This window comes from Indicator indicator, unplaced genomic scaffold, assembly GCF_027791375.1.
Source record: "Indicator indicator isolate 239-I01 unplaced genomic scaffold, UM_Iind_1.1 iindUn_scaffold_148, whole genome shotgun sequence".
Lineage (NCBI taxonomy): Eukaryota > Metazoa > Chordata > Aves > Piciformes > Indicatoridae > Indicator > Indicator indicator.
Window position 1 is genome coordinate 14,342 of NW_026539245.1, and position 16,949 is coordinate 31,290.

At 52.6% G+C, this 16,949-nt stretch overlaps 1 protein-coding gene across 1 annotated transcript; it reads left to right on the top strand.

Annotated features, from left to right (window-relative positions):
- The first annotated feature begins 746 nt into the window (after window positions 1-746).
- On the top strand, window positions 747-15,826 carry MRPL3 (mitochondrial ribosomal protein L3). The gene is made up of 10 exons (XM_054398858.1): window positions 747-823; window positions 1,744-1,922; window positions 3,677-3,768; window positions 5,478-5,576; window positions 7,148-7,247; window positions 8,165-8,225; window positions 9,903-10,011; window positions 13,138-13,215; window positions 14,146-14,223; window positions 15,285-15,826. The coding sequence occupies exons 1-10, from the start codon at window positions 747-749 to the stop codon at window positions 15,432-15,434; spliced, it is 1,023 nt and encodes a 340-aa protein (XP_054254833.1). The 3' UTR covers window positions 15,435-15,826.
- The last annotated feature ends 1,123 nt before the right edge of the window (window positions 15,827-16,949 follow it).

A 16,949-nucleotide genomic window follows, 5' to 3' on the forward strand; every position in this document is an offset into this window, starting at 1 on the left:
CTTACACTGAGGTGCTCCTGCAGTTAAATTCTCCTCCTGTAGCCATGGAGTTTAGTGTTACAATCTCCACAGGTGACAGAGGGGACACTTTGATGTTTTGATCTTTGTTCAAACCTTTCCCTGATTGCCAGAGCGTGGCATTGGCTACAAAGGTTGGCACTATTTTACTGTATTTAGACAATGCTCTTAATTCCTTGTTTCTTAATTCTTGTTTCTGGTTACTTTAACCTTGGAGATCATCACATCCTCCTTCGGTTTCAGTGGCCTTCCATTCTCCTTATCCTGGTCTCAGACTCCTTGATGATAAACTCATTCACACCGCCACCCTGTGCCTTCCCTGGCTGCCGAGACCGCTCTGGGGGCGGCAGGGGCCGGCGGGGTGGGGTGAGACTGCCGCAAGGCCTGGTTTGGGGTTAGCTCCGGGGGGGGTTGTGTTAACTTCTCCACGGGACGTAACCTTCCTTCTGCGGCAGCACAGAAAGGTTTGAGCAAAGGCCTGGCGGGCACTGAAGGGTTAGAGACTAGGAGGGGCGGGAACGGAAGTTTTTGAGTGTGGGACCGGCGGGCACGGAAGGGTGTGAGCGTGGGAGCGGCGGGCACGGAAGGGTGTGAGTGTGGACGCGGCGGGCACGGAAGGGTTTGAGTATGGGAGCGGCGGGAACGGAAGGGTTTGAGTGTGGGAGCGGCGGGAACGGAAGGGTTTGAGTGCCGGACCAGCGGGCACGGAAGCTGCAGGAAGCGACGGCATGGCGGCGTGGGGGCTGCTGACTCGGCTCGGTGCTCGGCTGCGGGCCGTGGCGGCCGTTCCTCCTCCCGGCAACAGGTAGCTGAACGTCCCGGAGGGGGAGAGCGGAGGCAGACTGAGGCTTGCTCCCTGTCGCAACCCAGCGATGACATACACTCTCGGCGGCCCCGCTCCCCTCCCCTCGGCGGTCCCGGCCCCTTCCCCTCGGAGAGTCCTCTGGGTACTTAGCCTGTTGACAGCACCTGGGGCGTTTGGATGTGTGGAGCTGGTGGAACCCGGATTTACTCCAGGGGCACTGGCGTCTTGGTGGTAGCCCCAGCCGGCATGGGAGTTACGGCAGGAGGGTGCATTTGCAGCCAGAGCATTTGTGCTTCACGGCGAGCACAGGATGCTTTCAGTCGCCTTGGCCTGCCCTTATGGCTGGCCATGTGCATTTACTGATGAGTGTGAAAGTGCAGAGGAGTGAGAAGCATTCCCTTCCAACCCAGACTATTCTATGATTCTGTGAACTGAGCCTTTTTCAGCCTGGTGATCCATCCAGGGGTTTGCCCATCCCATCTGTGCCATAACATCCCAGCTTGGACAGAAGGCTGCCAACAGGAGATTGTGATGGAAGCTTCTCTGAAGCTGAATCAGACAACCCCCTCCACTGTCTCTTTGTTTATGGACTGAGTGGGTTTTGTCATAGGAGGGCTGGTGGTTTGATTTGTGGTAATTTGTGTGTCTGCCCCCATCTTGGTGTGCTTTAGAGTTAAAAGATATATAAAGAAAAGGTAGGGCAAAAGTTAGATGAGACCATGATAAATCTGCTGAGTTAGATAAGAGCATGATAAAGTGGTGCTGGTGAGGAGCAGCTGGCATGCTGGTGGTTGGGTAGCTTGGCAGTGCCATTTTGTTGTCAGGACTGTGCAGTGTTGTGCAGTGTGTGTTCCCCTGCAAACATTAGGCACGCTCTGAGCTCATAAGGCACTTTAAAACTTCTTCCCATGGCTGGAAAGGGAGAAGCTGAGCTTTGCAGTCAGGCACATTAACGGTACAACGTGGTGGCATGAGCATCTCTCTGAAGAGAATCTCCAGTTCCTCAAGGAGGCCACTGCAGAGGAGTACAGAGCTCAGACAGCCAGCAAGTTGTGCCCTCTGAAAGATGAGCCATGGCCACTGAACGAGTGGAAACCAGGTGAGAAAGTCTCTCCTCTGAAATCCCAACCCCAGGCTGAAAATGCTGTGCTTGTCTGCTTGCATTCAGTAACACCAGGACTGTGTCTTGTGGTTCCCTTTTTGCTTTGCTCAGTCATCCAGCACAGCTCCTAGCCAATAACTAAATGTCATCCACTGGGTGACATTTAAAGCATTCACATATTTCCAGATGTTTAGCCCAGGTCAGCATCTGGCCAGTCCCACTGCAGTACAAGATAATCAGCTAAGGATTAGTCACACAGACCCTAGGATATCAAGTGTATGGAACTGAAAATATGGATGGAAGGTTGACCATGAGCCAGCAATGTGCTCTGGTGGCCAAGAAGGCCAAGGGCATCCTGGGGTGCATTAGAAGGGCTGTGGGGAGTAGGTCAGAGAGGTTCTCCTGCCCCTCTACTCTGCCCTGCTGAGGCCACATCTGGAATATTGTGTCCAGTTCTGAGCCCCTCAGCTCAAGAAGGACCTCAGGGAACTGCTTGAGAGAGTCTAGCACAGAGCCACAAAGATGAAGCAGGCAGTGGAACATCTTCCTCACAAGGAGAGCCTGAGGGAGCTGAGGGCTCTGGAGCTTGGAGAGGAGGAGCCTGAGGGTGAGCTCATTGCTGCTGATAAAGATGTGCAGGGGGAGTGCCCAGAGGCTGGAGCCAGGCTCTGCTGGGTGATGCCCAATGCCAGCACAAGGGGCACTGGTGGAAGTTGAGGCAGAGGAAGTTCCATGGAAACAGGAGGAAGAATTTTTTCCCAGTGAGGGTGAGAGAGCCCTGGAACAGGCTGCCCAGGGGGGTTGTGGAGTCTCCTCTCTGCAGATATTCAAAACCCACGTGGATGTGTTCCTGTGTGACCTGCTCCAGGTGCTCCTGTTCTGGCAGGGGGTTGGACTGGATGATCTCTGGAGGTTCCTTCCAGCCCCTAGCATTCTGTGAGTCTGTGAAATATTGCTGCAGAATGCAGAATGCTGCAGAAAGCCTGCAGTCTATCATACATCCCACTGCCAGTCAGTGATTCATGGAATCATAGGAATCTCAGGTTGGAAGGCACCTGTGAGGATCATCACTCCCAATCCCTGCTCCATGCAGGACTACCTCAGGTTAAACCATATGACTAAGCACCATCCAGACGCTCCCTGAACTCTGGAAGGGCTTGGTGCTGTGATCACTCTCCTGGGAGCCTGCTCCAGGTGCCAACCAGCCTTTTGCCAATCTGCAAAGTCTTGCAGAGTAAAACACAACAGAAGGTTCTAAGTCTTCAGAAAGATCACATCATTTGACAGCAGACTGCAGAGTCTGCAGGTCCATGACACAATCCTTGGGTATGACAGTGAAAAGTGGACAGAGAGAGTTTTTTCCAAACTTGAAAGCATTTCTTATTCCTGTTTAGTGTTGTGTTTTCCACCACATGGACTGTCAGAAGCCAGACTCCACAGGCTGCCTTTGCTGGGCAGCCACAGTGACAGAAATACTGCCAGGAGTGGGCTGGGGGGGAACCTACTGCAGGAAATTTTTCAGGAGTTGTTTTGGCACCAGTGAAACTTAACCATCTGTGTGTTTGCCTTAAAAAAACCCAAACCCAGCAAAGCTTTGGTTCTTTTGAACTTCATAAGGAGCTGTTCTGTGTGGAGGTGCATGCAAAGAAACCCCAGACCCAGCAAAGCTTTGCTTCTTCTGAACTTATTTGTTACTGTGAACTTCATAAGTTCTGTGTGGCACTGCACCCATGCTCTGTTTCCATCTACAGATTCCATCAGAGTTGGTGTTGTTGCTGTTAAACTTGGAATGATGCCAATGTGGACCAAGTCAGGGAAGAGACATGCTGTCACTCTACTTAAGGTGAGGAAAGCCATCATCACAGAATCAACCAGGTTGGAAAAGACCTCAGAAATCATCAAGTCCAACCTATTGAATTTGAGGCTCCTGTGCTGTGTGGAGAGAGTTAACCAGGCCAAAGTGAAGCTTGGCACTTCTACAGAGTAGGAAAGTCCTAATGAAAGGAAAGGTTTCTTGCAGCCCTGCACAGAGCACCATGTCTGCTGTGGTGTTTCCATCCTAAACCTCCTAGCAGTGGTGTGCCTGCTCCTGCAAGCAGAGCAGGACTGTGCCTGGTATGCCTGGTCAGGGAAGATGGGAGGGCAATGGAAAGCTGGGGCTTACTGGCCCACTTCCCTCTTTGTTTCTTTTTGTCACCTGCAAGCACTTTGGGATTAGTTTCACCTTGGCTGGAGCTCTGAAGCTGCTGCTTCATGTTCTCTGCCAACTGCTACTGCAGTGAGGCTCTTGCTTGACCTGTTGCTGCCATGTGCTGAAACAGTGTTGTGGAGGACATCAGGTTTGCAGGGAGAAGGAGCAGGAATGAAAATATAAGGGAGTAGAGGGAGTGCAGAATCAGAATCACAGAGAACATCCAGTAGAAAGAGACTTCCAGGCTCACCCAGTCCAACCCTCCATCCAGCACTGCAGGCTCAACACCAAACCATGTCCCTAAGCACCAGCTCCATACACTGCTGAAACACCTCCAGGGATGGGGACTCCAGCACTGCCTAGGGCAGAACATTCCAATGGCTGAGAACCCTTGCAGGGAAGAAAGATTTCCTGAGATCCAGCCTGAACCTGCCCTGGGGCAGCTTGGAACCATTTCCTCTGCTCCTGTCCCTTGCCAGCATGCTCTGCTGCTGCACACAGCAGGGGATGTGCAGATCTTGCAGACGAAAGATGGCTTTGGAGTCTGATTGATTTCTAGGGTATTTATGAACATACAGTCAGCATTTTACTAATATTTGTTCTCAGATAAGCCTTTAATTGATTGGAAAAAGAGTTTCTGTAGTAAAAAGGCAACTCCTTCCTACTTGTAGGCTGCAGCTCCTGTGATACAGAAATGAAGACAGAGACTGCCTTTGTTTCACTTCTTTTGATAGTCATAGAATCCTAGAATGGGCTGGGCTGGAAGGGGCCTCCAAAGCTCAACCAGTCCAACCCCTCTGCATTCAGCAGGGACATCCTCCACTCGATCAGGTTGCCCAGAGCCCTCTCCAGCCTCACCTTCAATAGCTCCAGGCATGGAGCCTCAACCACCTCCCTGGGCAACCTGTTCCAGTGTTCCAGCAGCCTCCCGGTGCAGAACTTGTTCCTCACATCCAATCTCAATCTGCTCTGCTCTAGTTTGAAGCCATTGGCCCTGGTCCTGTCCCTGCAGGCCTTTGCAAACAGTCCCTCTGCAGCCTTCTTGTAGCCCCCTCCAGGTACTATTAGGTCTCCCCGGAGCCTTCTCTTCTCCAGGCTGCACACCCCCAGCTCCCTCAGCCTGTCCTTGTAGCAGAGCTGCTCCAACCCCCTGAGCATTTTCATGGCTTCCTCAGACTCACACTGTGGTCTCAAAACACACACATCTCACAGAAACATTCAGGTTGGAAAAGCTTCTTGGAATCATCATTCCAACCATTGACCATCCTCCACAAAGTTCCCCCCTGAACCATATCCCCAAGCACCACATCTAAAGGACCTTTGATTATTATCCTGAGAGCAGCACTGTTTCCTTCCTTCAGGTGCAAGATTGCCACGTGTTAAGATACATTTCCAAGGAAGAGTCAGGTGGAAAGAGACCTCTGCTGCTGGTTGGGGGCAAGAATGCTTCTCCTTTTTCTGTAAGTGCAGCACTGGGAGGGGGTTGTTGGAGCTGTTGGTTCTGGGGTGATTACCCAGGGCAAAAGGAGCTTCTCTGAAAGATTCACTGCCAGGCAGGTGTGCTTTGGAACTGTGCCTTTGTCACATCCACCCTTGCTGGGGCTGATTCATGGCTAAGGGCATAACAGGCACTGTTTGGAGGTTTTGCCTCTTGATTCTCTAGCACAGCTGTGGATTTAGGGAGTTGCTGTGATCTTCAGGGTCTCCTGCTAAGTGAAGGGCCATTGGCAGTGTAGAAGCAGAAATCACAGAACACATCAGTTTGGAAGAGTCCTCCAGGCTCATCCAGTCCAACCTTCCACCCAGCACTGCAGGCTCAACACCAAACCATGTCCCTAAGCACCAGCTCCACACACTGCTGAAACACCTCCAGGGATGCTGACTCCAGCACTGCCCTGGGCAGAACATTCCAATGGCTGAGAACCCATGCGGGGAAGAAAGATTTCCTGAGATCCAGCCTGAACCTCCCCTGGGGAAGCCTGGAACCATTTCCTCTGCTCCTGTGGCTTGGCAGCAAGGAGCAGAGGCTGCCCCCTGCTCACTGCAACCTCTCTTCAGGGAGCTGTAGAGAGCAATGAGGTCTCCCTGAGCGTCCTCTTCTCCAGCCTCAACACCCCCAGCTCCCTCAGCCCCTCCTCTAGCCCAGGGGCTCCAGGCCCTTCTCCAGCCTCACTGCCCTGCTCTGGACAGGCTCCAGCCCCTCAATGTCCTTCCTGCAGTGAGGGCCCAGAGCTGAACACAGCACTCCAGCTGTGGCCTCCCCAGTGCTGAGCACTCTTTGGGCACAGCCAGCAGTCAGTTCTTTCCCCAGAGAAGCCTGCACCCAGCCAGGCCATGAGCAGCCAGTTTCTCCTGGAGGATGCCATGGGGGCAATGTCAAACACATGAATCCTAAACTTAGTTATTCTTAATTGTTCTTTTTTTGCTCAGAGATGTAGGATTCTTTCCCTAAAGGGAAGTGAAGCATCTAGAAGTTTCTGCAAGACCAGATTTTATTTCTGTGATTGTGTTGATTCAATAAATTATATTTATGGTGGTGTGGAACTAAGTCATTCAGAGCTTTGAGAAAGAGAAAATGCTTTTAAATTACTGCAAAAACTCATTCAACCACCCTTTGAATTGAGGAATCCAAAGGCTTATTAAAAAGTAATAAAGTAAGAAGAAAGCCTCAAAGCCAGATGATCTTCATAGAGTCATAGGTTGGGTTGGGAGGGATCACAGCCTCCCTGGCAACCTGTTCCAGAGCCTCACCACCCTCACTCTGAACAATTTCTTCTCCAGCATAAGTCTCATTTATTTGATGCTGCCCCCCAGCTGCTATGAAGACAAGAGTTTGAAATCCATTTCATGGAGAGTTAAAGTGCCAGTCTGCAGGTAGAAATGAAGTGTGACACATCTTGCTTCTCCAGGTGGGGTTGGCAGGCTGTACTCCTTAGGTCTGTGATCCCCTTAGCTCTCTGGATCCTTAGTCTGTGATCCTTAGGTGATTTAAGATCACTTCTTTTTTTTTGATGGCTGCTCTTTGTTACAGAAATCAGAGGCTGCCATGGAAATTTTCAGAGAAGCTGGAGTGCCCAGGAAGCAGAAGGTGACAACCTTCAGTGTGACTGATGATGCCATCATTAAACCAGGTACTGGCTCTGAGCTGCTGAGCACCACATGCACCACAACCTAATGTCTGCTGCTTGGAGACCTCAGCCAAGTTAGGATCTGTGCTTCACTTTTGGTTTGTGTGACAAAGTCACAGAATCACAGAGTGTTAGGGGCTGGAAGGCACCTCCAGAGATCATCCAGTCCAACCCCTGTGCCAGAGCAGGATCACCCAGGGCAGGTCACACAGGAACACATCCAGGTGGGGTTAGAAAGTCTCCAGGGCAGGAGACTCCACAACCTCTTTGGGCAGCCTGCTCCAGGCCTCCAGCACTCTCACAGGGACAAAGTTTTCCCTTCTGTTCCTGTGGCACCTCCTCTGCTCCAGCTTGACCCCAGTGCCCCTTGTGCTGTCCTTGGACATCCCTGAGCAGAGCCTGGCTCCAGCCCTGCACATCTTTATCCCCAGCAGTGAGAGCAGCCTTCAGGCTCCTCTGCTCCAAGCCCCAGCTCCCTCAGCCTGGCCTCACAGGGAGATGTTCCACTGCCTGCAGCAGCTTTGTGTTTCTGTGCTGGACTCTCTCAAGCAGTTGCCTGAGGTCCTTCTTGAGCTGAGGGGTCCAGAACTGGACACAGCCTTCCTGCTTGTGAAGTGCTAGTAGTTGCAAGTGGAGCTTGTTCTGCTTTCTTGACTGTGAGTCTTAGCTAACTACACCCTTTGGGCTTTGTCCCTTTTGCTGTCTGAAGTGCAACACATCTGAGTAATGCCCCAAGCTTCCCTTCCTGCTCACCTGAGACTGGGCTAGGAACCCAGCAAGTCTGCTTAACTGCCAGCATCTGCTTCAGTCAGTGAGGTTTGTAGAGAGGAGCAAGGAACAGGTGAGGAAAGCCAAGGCAAGCCTGGGTGGTGCTGGGTACTGCAGCTCTCAGCTGACCTGCTCTCTCCTCTTGTTTGAAGGAACTCCTCTGTACGCCGCTCACTTCCGCCCAGGCCAGGTTGTGGATGTCACGGCAAAAACGTAAGTGCCTGCTGCTCCTCTCTCCAGCACACTGCTTGGCTTTGCTTGCTTTATCTTCCCACTCTCTTGGGTTCAGCTCATGGCTCACAAAAGCTGAAATACAGTTGTAAGAGCTGTGCAGGAAATAGAAGTCCCTTTGGCTGCTTGGCACAAAACCCCAAAGTGCCTTTCACAGCTGAGGCTTACTGTTGGTCTTCACAGGGTCACAGAATGTTAGGGGCTGGAAGGGACCTCCAGAGATCATCCAGTCCAATCCCCCTGCCAGAGCAGCTCACACAGGAACACATCCAGGCAGGTTTTGAGTATCTCCAGAGAGGGAGACTCCACAACTCCCCTGGGCAGCCTGTTCCAGGGCTCTCTCACCCTCACTGGGAAAAAATTTTTCCTCCTGTTTCCATGGAACTTCCTCTGCCTCAACTTCCACCAGTGCCCCTTGTGCTGGCATTGGGCATCACCCAGCAGAGCCTGGCTCCAGCCTCTGGGCACTCCCCCTGCACATCTTTATCATGAGCAATGAGCTCACCCTCAGGCTCCTCCTCTCCAAGCTCCAGAGCCCTCAGCTCCCTCAGGCTCTCCTTGTGAGGAAGATGTTCCACTGCCTGCTTCATCTTTGTGGCTCTGTGCTGGAATCTCTCAAGCAGTCCCCTGAGGTCCTTCTTGAGCTGAGGTGCTCAGAACTGGACGCAATATTCCAGATGTGGCCTCAGCAGGGCAGAGTAGAGGGGCAGGAGAACCTCTCTGACCTACTCCCCACAGCCCTTCTAATGCTCCTTGGCCTTCTTGGCTACAGGGGCACATTGCTGGCTCATGGTCAACTTCCCATCCACCAGGACCCCCAGGTCCTTTTGACCTTGGATTGTTTACTCTGCAGAAGAGGAGGCTGAAGGAAGACCTGCTTGCTCTCTACAGCTCCCTGCAAGGTCAATAACACCCTGGGGGCTGCACAGAGCCTGGCCATGCCCCTCCTGGGGGGTGCAGCTCCCATCCTGTTTTCAGTGCAGGGTATCTTTGTGGTGTTGTGTGGTGGTGCAGTGTTTTACCTTCTGTATGGTGGAGACAACACCCAGCTGGCCTTGCTGGAGCCATTCTCATTGTCTCACAGATGTGTCACACTTAGCAAGGTTTGATGTTGCTCACAGGGTTTGTATCTCTGTGCACACCTCGTGGTTCACTGACAGGATCAGCAGTGCAGTGGAGCAGCTGGTTACACCTCACTGCACCTAGCAGGGCACCCTGGGGAGAAAAGGAGGTGATGGAGTTGACTGAAATTAGTATTTTCCTGTAGCAAACTTCCTTATGGAATGCTTAGAACTGCTCTATTGATCATTCTGCTTGGTTTTGTTACTTGTTGTTATTCAGTTGGGTTTTTGATGGTTTTTTGGTTGTTCTTTTGTCTGCTTGTGAAAGCTTCATTAAGATACCACAGACTGGGGACCATCACAGCAGGGAGCATTTTATGTCAGTCTTTCTACCTCTTTTACCCTCTTCTAGTGCTTCTTACTCTGCAGAACAGCTTTTAAGTCTTGCAGTAGCATATATTCGTGGTAGAAATACAGATTGCAGCTCTGCTGCCCTTTGCTGCAGCTACGAATGTCATGAGCCTGACTGCAATGATTGCTGATCACTAAGAACCCGAAGTCTGATTAACCCAGGTCTGTTTCTTGCTTGTCTTTGCAGAATTGGCAAAGGATTCCAAGGTGTGATGAAGAGGTGGGGTTTCAAAGGTCAGCCTGCCAGCCACGGCCAGACCAAAACACACAGACGGCCTGGGGCCATATCAACCAATGTGAGCATCTGAGCTGCTCTGCAGGCACTTCCCAGGGGCTCTGCCAGTGCTTAGTGAAAAATGAACCATTTCACAGTAGCCAACCCTTCCCATCTGCTCTGTCCTAGCAGTGTCCCAGCTCTGTGCTCTGCTCTGGGGAGACCTCACCTGCAGTGCTGTGTCCAGCTCTGGAGCCATGAGTACTGGGAGGACCTGGACCTGATGGAGATGGTCCAGAGTAGGCCATGAAAATGCTCAGGGGGTTGGAGCAGCTCTGCTACAAGGACAGGCTGAGGGAGCTGGGGGTGTGCAGCCTGGAGAAGAGAAGGCTCCAGGGAGACCTAATAGTACCTGGAGGGGGCTACAAGAAGGCTGCAGAGGGACTGTTTGCAAAGGCCTGCAGGGACAGGACCAGGGCCAATGGCTTCAAACTAGAGCAGAGCAGATTGAGATTGGATGTGAGGAACAAGTTCTGCACCGGGAGGCTGCTGGAACACTGGAACAGGTTGCCCAGGGAGGTGGTTGAGGCTCCATGCCTGGAGACATTGAAGGTGAGGCTGGAGAGGGCTGTGGGCAACCTGATCGAGTGGAGGATGTCCCTGCTGAATGCAGAGGGGTTGGACTGGGTGACTTTGGAGGTCCCTTCCAGCCCAGACTATTCCATCATTCTATGATTCTGTAATGCCTCAATTTTTATTTCCAGTGCAGTGTTGAGCACCTCAGTTCTCTTTGTACCCCTGCACTGTCAGTACAGAATTCTGTCCTTAGAACTTCAGTGCAGCTGATTTCTGCAAGTCCTGATTCTCACCCCAGTTTCACCCAAAACAGCTTTATTAATGCCTGAGAGAGTGCTGCAGGAAACTGAAACACATCTCTGCAAATCTCTGCACTGATCCTGCCTTTTTTTACCTTTGTTCTCCAGGTTCTATTCAGCCAAGGAAAAGTGGGATGCAGAAACTCAGCACTGGCAGGGGGCTTAGTTAAAAATGCTGTTCTCCAAAAGCCATGCTGGTAAAAATCTGCTTTACAGCAGTGTAAAGCTGATGGGCTGGGCAGAGGGGAGGAGCTGCTGCACAGCTTCCTTTGGGCAGAGGTCCAAGGCAGAACTGCTCTGCAGCTCTGGTAGCATCCACCAGCAGTTGAGGCAAGTTTCCAGTTGCTCCACTCTGTGGTGTGGGTGAGAGCCTCGTGCTGACTGGGAAAAGCCCTGTTCTTGGGTGTCAGGAGCTGGGAGTGTGGGCTGAGGGCAGGCTGTGCTCTGGATCTGTGCACAGTGAACACTGTGCAGAGCTGGAATCCCTTGGTTGATCTAACTGTGTTGGTGGCAATGCTGTGATGGAGGTGAAGTAGGTCAGGTAATGTGTAGAGTAACTGAAGGGTACTTCAGCATGAGGGGTTTACAATCAAGGAGTCTCACCAATGGGTTGGGTTGGAAGGAGCCTTAAAGATCATCCAGTTCCAAGCCCCTGCCATGGGCAGGGACACCTTCCCCCAGCCCAGGTTGCTCAAGGCCTCATCCAGCCTGGCCTTGAACACTTAAAAGTTTAGAGCCTCCACAGCCTCCCTGGGCAACCTGTTCCAGAGCCTTACCACCCTCATGGGGCAGAATTTGCTCCTAATGTCTAATCTCAATCCAGCTGCTTCCAGCTCAGAGCCATTGCCCCTTGGCCTGTCACTGCAAGACCCTCTCCATGCTCTCTCCATGCTCTCCTGTAGCCCCCTCAGGTACTGGAAGGCTGCTCTAAGGTCTCCCTCCCCAAAGCCTTCCCTTCTCCAGGCTGAACAACCCTAATTCTCCCAGCCTGTCCCCACATGGCAGGTTTCTCCAGCCCTCAGATCACCATGGTCTCTTCTGGTTCCTCTCCAGCAGTTCCATATCCTTCTTGTGCTGGGGGCTCCAGAACTGGACACTGATCCAGGTGGGGTCTCAGCAGAGCAGAGTGGGGAAGTCTCCTCCCTTGAACTGCTGGCCAGGCTGCTCTGGAGGCAGCCCAGCTCAGGGCTGGCTCCTGAGCTGCAAGCACACATTGCCAGCTCATGTTCAGTTTCTCCTCACCCAGCACCCCCAAGGCCTTCTCTTCAGCACTGTTTACTGCCCAGCCTGGATTTGTGCTGGGGATTGCCCTGACCCAGCTGCAGGACCTTGCACTTGGTCTTGTTGAACCTCATGGTTGGCTTGGGCCCAGCTCTGCAGCCTGTGCAGGTCCCTCTGGCTGGATCCCTCCAGTGTGTAACCACAGCACACAGCTTGGTGCCATTGGCAGCCTTGCTGAGGGTGCCTCAGTCCCACTGCCCATGGTGCTGACAAAGATGTTGAGCAGCACTGGTGCCACTGCTGACCCCTGAGGAGCACCACTTGACCTTCATCTCCACTTGGACACCGAGCCATTGACCATTAGTGTTTGAGTGCAATCATCAAATCAGTTCTTCACCCACTGAGGGATCCACTCATCACATCCTGGTCTTTAGAGGCCAGGGGCTGTGGAGGGCAGTAGCAAATGCTTGGCTCAAGTGCAGGGAGATGCCATCACAGAATCACAGAATGAGCCAGGTTGGAAAAGACCTTTGAGATCATCAAGCCCAACCTATCCCTCAGCACCATCTAATCAACTAGACCATGGCATCCAGTGCCTCATCCAGGCTCTTTTAAACACTGCCAGGGATGGGGACTCCACCACCTCCCTGGGCAGCACATCCCAATGGCCAATCTCTCTTTCTGGGAAGAATTTCTTCCTCACATCCAGCCCAAACCTCCCCTGGTGCAGCTTGAGACTGTGTCCTCTCCTTCTGTCACTGTTGCCTGGGAGAAGAGACCAACCCCCACCTGGCTACAACCTCCCTTCAGGGAGTTATAGACAGCAATGAGGTCTCCCCTGAGCCTCCTCTTCTCCAGGCTGAACACCCCCAGCTCCCTCAGCCTCTCCTCTCAGGGCTGTGCTCCAGACCCCTCCCCAGCCTTGTTGCTGCTCTTGCCTTGCCCACCAGCACTGCTGCCCTCTCACAGCAGGGCAATGCTGTCAGTGTAGTGCTCACTCAGTGTTCAGGCTAAGCAATGTTAGATGTTCTCAGCCTGGTTCCTCTGCTGCTCCTCCTCAGTTTGTAATGGACCTCTTGAAGTGAGCTGAGGTTTTTCTGGCCCTTATCTAGAAAGCTGCCAAAGTGTATCGTGGGAAGAAGATGCCTGGTAAAATGGGGAACATCTACAGGACATCCTTTGGGCTGAAGGTGAGTTCTGAGGGCACTGGGAGGTGGATGTGGAGGCTGCAGTGACTGAGGCACCTGGCCAGGTGCTGCTGCACTGCCTCATGTCTGCCAGAGTCAAGGAGTGAACAAGCTGCAGTGACAGCAGCAGCAAATGTGAGCCTTACAGATAAAGGCTCCTGAGCTCCCTGTGCCCTGGGGAGGGCATCTGCAGATGATGACTCCACACCTGAGGTGGTTTGCACTCTGCTGTCTCCTCGAGACTACCTTGATGTGGAAAGAAAAAAACCAACTTAGCTTGTGGTGACCTTCAGTTCCTGTTCCACTTGTTCAAAGCCAAGCAAGGCTGAGCTGTCTGAAGCCCTACCCTGGCAAACAAGGTGCTGACAGCTTCTGCCTGGGGGCTGATGTGCACAGAGCCCCTGGGCTGCTCCAGATACTCTGCCCTGCCTGAGGGCAGCCTCTGCATGGGCACAAAAAAAGAGTTAGCTCTGGTTTGAAGGGAGGGGGCAGGTGGTGCTGCTGCTGGTGGTGCTGGTGCTGCTGGTGGTCTGTGCTAACCAGGGGAGGTTTCAGAGGAGGCCCTGCTGAGCACTTCACAGAATGAAGAGCTGCTCACAGTTCTTGCTGAGCAGCCCTGGTTCCATTCCTGGCTGATGCTGTTGTGACAGGGAAGAGAGACCTGAGAGCTCCAGTTGGTGTCATACTGCTCAAAGGCCTCCCAGGGCTGGGCTGGCCACAAGCCCTTTGCAGGTGGTTGCTGAGCCCTGCAGGGGGAAGCTGTGCACTCAAGGCAAGATCTGTGGCAGTTGTGGCAGGGTTTGGTCTGTGCAGGATGCTGCTCCTGCCCACAGCAGCACCTCCAGGCACTCTGCTGTGCTCTGCTGGCTGCTGCTTATGAAGCTGGGAGCAGTCTCTAAGGTGAGCTCAGTCTGTGGTGTTTCTGTCCCCCAGGTGTGGAGGATCAACACCAAGCATGACATCATTTATGTCAATGGCTCTGTTCCAGGGCACACAAACTGTCTGGTGAAGGTAGGTTTCAGCTCACTGCTGCTGCTGACTCCTAGGCTCTCTACAGCACTCTTCTGAGGGAAGGAGCAGCTTGGACTGAAGGCAGCCTGCACATCCTCGGAGCCCTCTGTGCTGGTGCATTCCAGGGCAGTGGCATCAGCTTTGTGGCAGGGCCCTGGGTGGCCACCTGCTCTGGAGAGTTTGTTCCTCACATGGCACTGAGATCATGCAGCACAGACACTGGGACAGGGACAGACCCACATACTGCTTCAGGTGGGAAGGGACCCTCAGAGGACATCAGAGCACCCTGCAGGCATCAGGGACACCTCCAGCTAGAGCAAGCTGCCCAGGGACACAGCAGGGCTGATCTTGAATGTCTCCAGGGATGGGGCCTCAACCACCTCCCTGGGCAGCCTGTTCCAATGTCTCACCACCCTCATTGTGCAGAACTTCCTCCTGATGTCCAACCTAAACCTGCTCCAGTTTCAAACCATTGCTCCTTATCCTATCCCCACAGCCCCTTCTGAACAGTCCCTCCCCAGCCTGCCTGTAGGTCCCCTGCAGATACTGAAATGCAGCTCTAAGGTCTCCCTGGAGCCTTTTCTTCTCCAAGCTGAACAGCCCCAACTCTCCCAGCCTGTCCCCACAGCAGAGGTGCTCCAGCCTCTTACCATCTTCATGGCCTCCTCTGGACCCACTCCATCAGGTCCATGTCCTTATGCTGGAAGCCCCAGAGCTGGGCACAGCACTGCAGGAGAGGTCTCAGCAGAGCAGAGGTGCAGGATCCCCTCTCTCCTGATCCTAATGGCAGATACCAGATGATGCTGTGGCAGGAACCAGATGTTAGTGCAGGAACCAAATGGTGCTGGGGCAGGTACTAGATGTTCCCTTCAGCAGCTGGGGTGGGTGCTCAGATTCCTGCTGATTAGAGCTGGGATTCTTCAGCTACTGAAGTGCCATGGGAGTGCCTCTGAGCTTTTCTTCCTTCTGCATGCAGGATGATTGCCTCCATTCTCATGTAGCACTCCTGAAAGTCTCCTGTGGGATTTGCTGACCCCACCCTTTCCCTTCCTGCTTTACAGGTCAGAGACAGCAAGCTGCCCACGTGCAAGGACTGCAATAAGAACCCTCCCTTCCCCACGTTTTTTGCTGATGGGGATGAGGAGCTGCCAGAGGATCTGTATGATGAGGAGGTGTTCCAGTTCACAGAGCCATCTGTCACCTACACTTAGTGTCCTCCACAGCCTGGGGAACACAGCTGTGTTGCTTTCATGAACTTTGTGATGCTGTAGGAAAGTGAAGCTGGGAGCTGCAGCCTGCCCAGCTGACCTGACCACCCCCTTCTGGCTGTGTCCTTTACTGCTGCCCTTTTCAAACCTGTATTGAGAGCAGCAGGTGAGCCTGAAGGGCAGGTTTCAAAGCACAGCAAACACTCTCTCTTCTCTTTGTCCTCTGGCCCAGGCTGTTAAAGCTCTGAGCAGCTCTTGTTTGGCAGCTGATGCTCTGTACCAAACTGTGTGTCTCTGTAGTGGAAAGCAGGGTGGCAGCCTCTGATCACTCAGACTGCAAATCTGGGAGGCTCTGTGAAGAATGATCCAAAATAAAAACGTTGAAATGCATTGCTTTGGAGCAGCACCAGCTGGGGTTCCTTGTTTCCTTCTCTCTCAGAACCAGCTTGGGTTGTTTCCTGCTCTCTCTCAAGAGGCTTGAATGGTTTCCTGCTCTCTCAGAAGGAGCTTGGTTTGTTTTCCTGCTCTCTCCTCCCTGGGCAACCTGTGCCAGTGTCTCAGCACCCTCGTGGGCAAGAACTTCTTCCTCACATCCAATCTGAATCTCCCCACTTCCAGCTTTATTCGTGTCCCCCGAGTCCTATCACTCCCTGACACCCTAAAAAGTCCCTCCCCAGCTTTCTTGTAGCCCCCTTCAGATCCTGGAAGGCCACAAGAAGGTCTCCTCAGAGCCTTCTCTCCAGACTGAACAACCCCAACTCTCTCAGTCTGTGCTCATGGCAGAGCAGCTCCAGCCCTCTGCTCATCCTTGTGGCCCTTCTCTGGACACCTTCCAGCACCTCCAGATTGTTCTTGTACCAGAGGCTCCACAGCTGGACACTGGTGGGGTCTCACCAGTTTGGAGTAGAGAGAGAGTCCCTGCACCATCCAAACACTCCTATAGATGGACCGGGGCATTTCTGTTTGTTCAGTGGTTGTAAATGAATGAAGCAGACACAGCAGTGAAAGGATGCAGTGTGTGCAAGTATTAGAAACAGCAGGAAAGACGACTGTGCTGTCAGTTCTCTCTCCAACTGTGGGATCTGTGCACCACAGAGAAGACAGAAATGATTCCCAGCCTCAGTGAACACCAGAGTGGATGGATGCTAGGCCTTGGTTTGTAGCTCAGTGACCATCAGAGTGGGGTTCAGCCCTTGGTTTGTAGCTCAGTGACCATCAGAGTGGGGTTCAGCCCTCGGTTTGAGCCTCTTAAATTATATCAAAGGGAGAGATCAGTAGCATTGCTTCATTTACTGTTTACCTTGGCTGTGAATAACTCATCTTGGGTCAAAAAGCAATGGTTTTGATATTCATGGTATGAATTTATTTAATTCAGTCCCTAAGTCCTTCAAGAGCTGTTGCACAAAAGCAGGAAACATAAAGATGATGATGATGGCTACAATTAATCTGGTCCACAACTCATTTGTGATGCCTTTATTGATTGCACCACCTAATTATCCTTTTATGCAGGTGGATGGA